Consider the following 8,084-nt stretch of genomic DNA (forward strand, 5'->3'; position numbering starts at 1 on the left):
GATAAGAAATCAGATTTTATCAGGCTTTTCTAAAGTTTAATACCAAAACGTAACTATCAGTCCTGTTTTAAAAGGTCAGACTCACTACACAGACTAAGTCATAGTCTTATGAGAGTGATTAAAATAAAAAACACAGTCCAGAAGACCAGGTTAAAGAAAAATAGGATCGATCAACTCTCCTGAAATATAAGGACTGCAACTCAGAGCAAGACAACAGAAAGAGTCCAGGTAGTTCTGAATAGAAGCATAAACTTTATTCACTGGCTCCGCTTTTAGTTAAAGGACAGAAAAACATAAAAGAAATTTAATGACTAAAAAATATAAAGGGATAAACCACATGTAAACTGTTCTTGATTCAAACAGGCTAGCTAAAAAAAAAGATAAAATAATTATATAAATCCTTTTTCTGAAACTACAGCTGTGGGTTGTGAAACTTCAACTCCTAGGAGGATCCTCTAGAATTTCAACATATCTGCACGTCTCAAGAGTTAGAAAAGCAACATCTGATGACCCATTTTTAGAAAAAAGAGAACCAGAGAACAGCTCCTTCATTTTTTTTTTAAGTGAAAACAGATTTTTTTTTGCCAGAAGTTTTCAAACTGATACATCCTTCTTCACACAGGAAGAGATGTTTTTGACCTTCATCTTGTGACGGACAAGTCATTTTAGCATTACTCATGTTGTAATAATACAAGACATCACCTGCACCATAAGATACATGGTAAGTCATCTTTGGCTCTTTTTTTTTTTTTTTTAACATTTAGTAGCTGCTTAGGTAGTATGATGCCTGAAGTGAAAAATACTTGTGGAATCCTGCCAGTGTCTTTAAAAATAACCCTGGCAAAATGCATAATACATGTTAAATGGAATACACTAATTTTAAAGGAAAAAATAACTAGAAGACTTAAGCAGAGGATCCAGGTAAGCAAAGAAATAAATCTCTAGAGGCTGATCTGAGTAAGAAACATAATGGAGTATGCCTCCCTGATTTTGTCTCTGAAAATGATGTGCAATGACAGAAATATGGATTTTACTTCAAAACAAAGCAATTGTTTGAGTGTTATTTGAGTGAAGAGTACTTATTCTTCTCACAGGATGACCACAGAAAACGTAGTGTTGTATTTTAGACACTGATCTCATTGGATACATGCAGCATACCTTAGCACTTTACCTCTGTTTGCTACAGCTTTATAATTATTACCATTTTATGGGACTATGCATATGAACTGAAGCTCATTTTAATAAAATCTTTGCCTCTTAAAACACAGAAAACTGTGACTTGAAACTCAGAATAAAACAGTGACATGAGTTTACTCATCTTTTCTATGGTGAGCCTTTCTTTTAAAAACTGCATGACTGCTAGTCTCAAGCAGAGCAACAGAATTTGTACAACAGATTGCAGGTTTCTAGAAATATGTCATTTATTTAAACGGTATTCAGAATAATATAGAACTTTTTTTGAAATACCCTTTCTTCAGAGATCTTCATTGACTATCTTTCGGGGTTTTTTTAATGATCAGGAAACATAAACCCAGTCAGATCCCTCTAGTTAGGTGAACAACCTACTCTAGTTAGGTGAACTGATTAACCCAGTGAAATATTCTAGCCAGTAGCTAACAGTGTTTCCTAAAACTGCAAGATTATAGGATAGAGCACAAACCTGCTTTCAGTTCCTTTTTCTGGTTTCCAAATTATTTTTCCAAGTATTTTTAGTCTCCACTGCCAGCATGTGCTGGATACTATACACCATTCAGAGTAGTAAATACTTTTGTGGAGAGACTTCTGAAACAAAAGCTGGGCTAGAGGAATGGGGCTCAGTTAGCAGAGGCAACTGCTCAGAGGGGAGGCCGTAATCTAAGCATGCAAAAAGGGTTGAAAGGAAGAAGACAAGATGCAGGGAAGATGTGATTGTCATTCTAGGCAGGCAGAGGGAAAAGAGAGAAGGCATTGAGATAGCAGTTAACAGGAAGAAGGGTCTGTCACAAAAAGAATTATCACAGTAATATCAAGGCAGCATTTTGCAATGATATTTGCATGAATCCTATCAATTGCCTACTCATAAAATCCCACTCTGGGTTTATGACTTAGTTGTTTTTCATACTCATATTTATGCATGACCATCCCCCAGGTGCAAAATGAGCAAGGCCGGAAGTGCTGGGTCACTCATCCCCTAATCCCAGTATACAGCATGGTTGACTGACACATTGTAAATGAGGATATTTAGCTACATGCAGTACCAGGAGTGTACTGTCAGGGTATGCAACATGGATCTAGCAGGTCTAGCTGAAAGAAATCTTAAATATTTACTTGGGTAATGCCCAAGTCTCATCATGTTTTGAAGTAAAGAAGTTAATGTTTTAGACCAAAGAGTGTTTTATAAACTTGATTTTTTTTTTTTAATGTTACTGAAAGTACTTAAGAAATATAAACCCTTAAGTGCTTTAAAATCAAGTTATTTACTGACGGAGCCACTTCCTTTAGCAATAAAACCATTACTGCTGCATTGTAACAACTATGTAATTAGTATGACTAGGGAAAAAAACTGTTTCACAGAGATTTCCAAAGTTTCCTGACAGACAGCCTTTGAAGACAGCACTTATTTCTCATCAAGAAATTGTATCTGGGCAAAATTGAGACCCAAACTGTTACAATTTGCTAATATTCTCTTACTCCTCATTCTCCCAAAGAAAACTTTACGCCATACTCAACTTACCGAAGTAACGTCTGAACATGATGTTGTTGTTCTTATTATTCTTAGGCACAGAGCTGGTAGCCAGACTCAAAAACTTGGGGAAAGAGCAGTAAAAAAATTTGCAAAAGCAGCATTTCTTTTTGTACAAGGTGCAGATTTTGCTCCAACAAAGCTTTCTCTTTTGGGGCAGATGCATATCTGCACTGTGCAGCATAAGAATCACCATCAGGAGCTGGCAGAGGAACCTGATTTTTAAGGTCACAGACCTGGCAGATAGCTAAACCTCAGCTGAGGTCTTGGGGAAGGGGCTAAGTCAACCACTTTGACACAGATTAAGGACACCGGCATTTTAAGCAATCTGTTTTTACAGCAGAAAATAGTCCTTTCTCCTGAGAGGTTTTGTCTACAGGCACAAAGATGCTTTGGGGATTTCACATGCTCTAAGTCGGAATGGACCATTATGAGCTTGTACCAAAAAGTAGAGCAGGGGCCTGTCTCTGAGTCACTCCAGACATGGGCTGAGTTTCTTCAGTTACATTTAGACTTGAAGACCTCAAGTGCAGAGAGAATGAAAAGGTGGTTTTGAGAGCCTGGTCTCTGCAAAAGATGCCTGTGATCCCACAGGGCAGACCACACCACTGAAAAAAGTGCATTCAGAAAAGGAGCACAACCACGAGCACTCAGAGATCACACAGCAAGCTGGGGCACATGCACTGCCTGAACGCTTCTGCATTGGGAGCACTGTCTCAGCCTTGTCTAAGAACAGGCATGACATTTCCAGGAAGAGGCTAATTTCAAAACCAACACCCTGCCGTGGGCAGCCACCAGTCTGCCATGAAGTGTCTGATAAAAGCAGTCATGGTGGCACAGGAAGACAGAGCAGCCCTTTAACCAGACAGCAGGTAGCTCTCTTTGACTGGCTATCAAAGGCATTGGTTGCACTTCCCCACTGAGTGACCAGGGAGCACTTTTTGTCCCTGTGACACCCATCTTCACAAAATCCTCTGCCCAGCTTCTCATGGGACACAGAGGAGTTCTACCATGTTCTCTGGGGGTCTGTGAGAAGACAGTTGTCCTGAGCTTTTCAGAGACCAAGTTACACAAAGCTGTGCTTCTGCATCTGGCTCACAGTCCTACCAGGGACTTGGGAAAAGGGGAGGCTTTGAAGACTGGAGGGGCTGACGTCACAGTCACAAGCCTTTCTCTGCTACCACTGTAGCAGAACTTGCCTGAGGACTTTCACAGCTCTGCTGCACACTCACCTCCCAGGCCCTGACTCCTTCTTGCAAGGGAAGGCCAGTCCCTCACACAGTCCCTAAATCAAAAATAGCCATGCCCCAGATTCAATCCGCCATTTCTCTGTTTCTGGTTAGGCCAGGCAGCTGACAGGCTCTGCTGAGGAGGAAAAATGCATGTGATAATTTACACGTGGGAAATGACACACAGCACACTTCCAACATGCACCAGTGTGACTCCACAGCTGTGTGGGTGGGTTTCCCAGGAGCTCTGCAATTTCATTCTCTTTCACACCTTGACATAGTAGTGCTTCTGTGCTCATCAGCAAAATGCATTTCAGAAGGGAACATCAGCATGTTTCATTCTCTTCACTGCAAAGCTTGGAGATTCCTCTAGTTTAATGTGTTCTTTTTCTCCTTTCCAGACCAATACACCATGGCAAATGAAACCACAGACTTCACCGACTGGGCAGTGACAACAGAATTTGACTATGGCGATTCGACACCATGCATGGGAATTGAGGAAAAGCACTTTGCAGCAAAATTTTTGCCACCTCTTTATTCTTTAGTGGTGATATTTGGCCTGACAGGCAACATGCTTGTTGTCCTTATCCTGGTAAAATACAAGAGGCTGAAGAGTATGACTGACATCTACCTGCTCAACTTGGCAATTTCTGATCTGCTGTTTGTGTTTTCTCTCCCTTTTTGGGCTTATTACGCAGTTCATGACTGGATTTTTGGGGAGGCACTGTGTCGAATTCTGTCAGGTGTCTACCTTCTTGGCTTCTACAGTGGCATCTTTTTCATAATCCTCTTGACCCTGGACAGGTACCTGGCCATAGTGCACGCGGTGTTTGCTTTGAAAGCCAGGACAGTCACCTACGGCATCCTCGCCAGCGTCGTCACTTGGGCTGTTGCTGTTCTTATTTCTGTTCCTGGGGTAGTATTTCACAAAACTCAGAAGGAAAGTTCAGGCTACACTTGCACTGCTCATTATCCATCAGAGCAGAGAAATACATGGAAGCAATTCCTCACCTTAAAAATGAACATCCTGGGACTTCTTATTCCAATGTTAATTATGATCTGCAGCTACACACAAATTATAAAGACGTTATTGCAATGTAGGAATGAGAAGAAACATAAAGCAGTCAGGCTTATTTTTATCATCATGATTATCTATTTTTTTTTCTGGGCGCCATACAACATTTGCATTCTCTTGCGTGATTTTCAAGGTGCATTTTCCATCTCTACTTGTGAAGGAAATGGTCAACTGCACAAAGCAATCCAAGTGACAGAAACAATCTCAATGATCCATTGTTGTATCAACCCTGTAATTTATGCTTTTGCTGGAGAAAAATTTAGGAAATATCTTCACAGCTTTTTCCAAAAGCAGATTGGGGTCCACTTGTCTAAATACTGTCCTGTTTTCTATGTTGACACAGCTGAACGAGCTAGCTCCACCTACACACAATCTACCGGAGAACAAGAAGTTTCTGCTGCATTGTAAGTTGTGTCTAGTGAAAAAATGGAATTGACTCTTGTGAGATCAACTCTGTGATGAAAGCCTACTGAATCTCTCCTGGATATTCTTTCTAAGGCAGCTGCAAAAAAAAAAAAAATCACAGAATACATATTTATCAAAGTTTGCTTTTGCTCATAGACTTGGGTATTTGTAAATAAATGAAAAGCATGTAGCAAGTTACCTGATTTGGGGCCTGAGCTAGCAGACTAACAGATTTTTTGAAGTGAACTAGAAGCTATAAATTTACACTGGTTCTTTGGAAACATCTCTTGACTGTACATTACACAAGATATCTCACTCATTTAAACTCAGTCTCAGTCACATTTTTTACTAGGCTGGTTGTGTATCTCTGTAAATAATGCTAAATTACTGAGGTCTGTGATACCGCACAGAATGGAAAATTTTATACACTTAGAATAGACTCTGATATTTTCCTTTCTGTACGATTGAACCATACATAAACCACTTAGATCTTTCTCATAATAGTTCTAACTACTAGGGGCTAATACCTGAGTGATTTTAGAGTTTGATATTTCTGAAGGCTCTCTTTTACTCATCTGCTGTTTTATATGCTATTCACACTAAAAAGCTAATATAATTGCAGAAAATCAGTGTGGTAACAGTATTTTAAAAATAAAGTATTGCAAATGGAGCTTTAACTAGGTTGGATCAAACATGAACGATGAGCCAACAGTGTTTTAGCTTTTTAGTGCAGTGATTTTGCTTGCCATTTTTGTAGCCTACATAAAACTTAAAAAAAAGAATGTGGGCATAATGGCTGCCAAACCACAGCAGCGTTAGAGGTGTGAAAATGATTTCTGAACAGGATTAACACAGATGTTTTTAAGATAAGTGTATGTTAGAAACATTTAAGTTAACAAAACATCTGAATAAGTAAAAATATTCTCTGTTCTACAGAGTCAAGGGCATAGAGCATCTCTCTTGTTTTAGAAGCTGGTATCATTTGGGGGGCCATGACAATGGGAGTCTTTTGCCATTTAGGAGTTTCACAGAGAGCAAAAGCTTCCGTAATTAGTGAGACTGATGGTTAAATGTGACTGATTCTCTGTGAAGCTCAGAACCTCTAAAGCATGGGAACACATAGAAAACATGAAATAAATATGGGGCTACTCACGTGCTTAAGAACATAACAAAATCACACTATTAATTAATTTGGGCCAAGTTCTCCTTCTAACAGTTCTTATATTTCCCCTAAGACTTATTGTATTGGACAACTTTGGAGACAGGAAATTAAAAATGAATATTTTGTTTGCTGTTCCTATCCAGAAGGGCAATTTCTGTTTCCCAACTTCTCTAGACAGCCTTTTAAATAATATTTTCAAATAAGCAAATGTTTCAAGAAGTCTCAAAGAAATTTTACAGTGGAAAGTTCTTGTGAAAGCAGGAAGTGGAATAGGGAAATCTTTGCTTCTCAAACCACTTGTTTTGAATTATTCATTTTTGTCATATTAAACACCACTTTGGAACTACGTCCACTTGGGAAGTGTAACAGAAGTATACCATACCTTCTCATTTACCAGATTTTCAGCTTCATACTCTTCTTAAGGGCCCTGTACATCAATTATTTTCTGGACTTTGTATATGCTTTTAAAATGGGTGCCTATATCAGCATAATGAGAAATACATGCAGGAACTTCTAGTCAAGCTGCATTTATATATATATATATATATATGTGTTGGGTTTGGTTTTTTTTTTACTTATAGAATACATTTATGAAAACAATTTTGTATTTTATTCTGCTCTTGACAATAACTTTCACTTGGCCTTGAAAACACCTTGCCTTTAGAAAACTACTTTCTCTGGAGCACTTTGATGCCAGACACAGTAATGAATCTTTATCAGCTCTTCAGGAGTAAAGAACAACAACCAAACTTGCATGGACACGCTGACAAACTTTCTGAGAGGCATGTCAAAAAGCTGCCCTGATCCTTCTGCAGCATGGACCTCCAATCATGGCTCTTTCTAAGCAACAAGCAGCTTCTGGAGAAAAGAGGTAGAACTGAGACTGGTGGCCCAGTGGATCAGCAGCTTATCAAGAGTTTCCATCACTTCACTGGAAAGGGATCACACTTCACATGAAAACAAGTCGTATTTCAGCTACTGCAGTGAACTGTGATCCACATTCAAGGAGACAATTGAAAACACAGTATTTGGTAGCACTGTTTGTACATTCAATTAAGGACTCTGCCAATAACTATAATAGCATTTTGCATTATACCATCCATTAAAGTTGGTTAACTTTTTTGTTAGACCTCTTGATCCTTTCCCACCTCCATCCCCAATTTTTTAGAATAGGCCAGAAGAATGGAAAAGGAGGATAAATTCTTCATAACTCTGAAAGAACAGGCAGGACAAACTCAGGGTTTTACAATTGGACTAAGAACCAGCAAAATCAAATAAAACAGGACCATCAAGATAACTCCAGTGCTCTTAACTGCTTGTCACTAATAATCTAATAATAAATATGCTATTTTGGTTGTCATTACATTTGTTTTTGTTTACATTTACCAGTGGGAAAAACAGTATCTCAGACAATTCATACTGATCCTAGATGGTTGATATTGGTGGTTTTTAAAATAAATAAGCGTACAAAAGAATTCCAGTGACCTAAGT

The 8,084-nt window shown here is 38.8% G+C and overlaps 1 protein-coding gene across 1 annotated transcript; it reads left to right on the forward strand.

Moving 5' to 3' along the window:
- Positions 1–379: 379 nt before the first annotated feature.
- LOC121671693 (C-C chemokine receptor type 5-like) lies at positions 380–7,956 on the forward strand. Its single transcript, XM_042043752.1, has 2 exons — positions 380–721; positions 4,353–7,956. The coding sequence occupies exon 2, from the start codon at positions 4,364–4,366 to the stop codon at positions 5,432–5,434; it is 1,071 nt and encodes a 356-aa protein (XP_041899686.1). The 5' UTR covers positions 380–721; positions 4,353–4,363; the 3' UTR covers positions 5,435–7,956.
- The last annotated feature ends 128 nt before the right edge of the window (positions 7,957–8,084 follow it).

The sequence above is a fragment of the Corvus kubaryi genome, unplaced genomic scaffold (assembly GCF_017639235.1).
Source record: "Corvus kubaryi isolate FWS band 111438036 unplaced genomic scaffold, C.kubaryi_AGA036_p1.0 37398, whole genome shotgun sequence".
Lineage (NCBI taxonomy): Eukaryota > Metazoa > Chordata > Aves > Passeriformes > Corvidae > Corvus > Corvus kubaryi.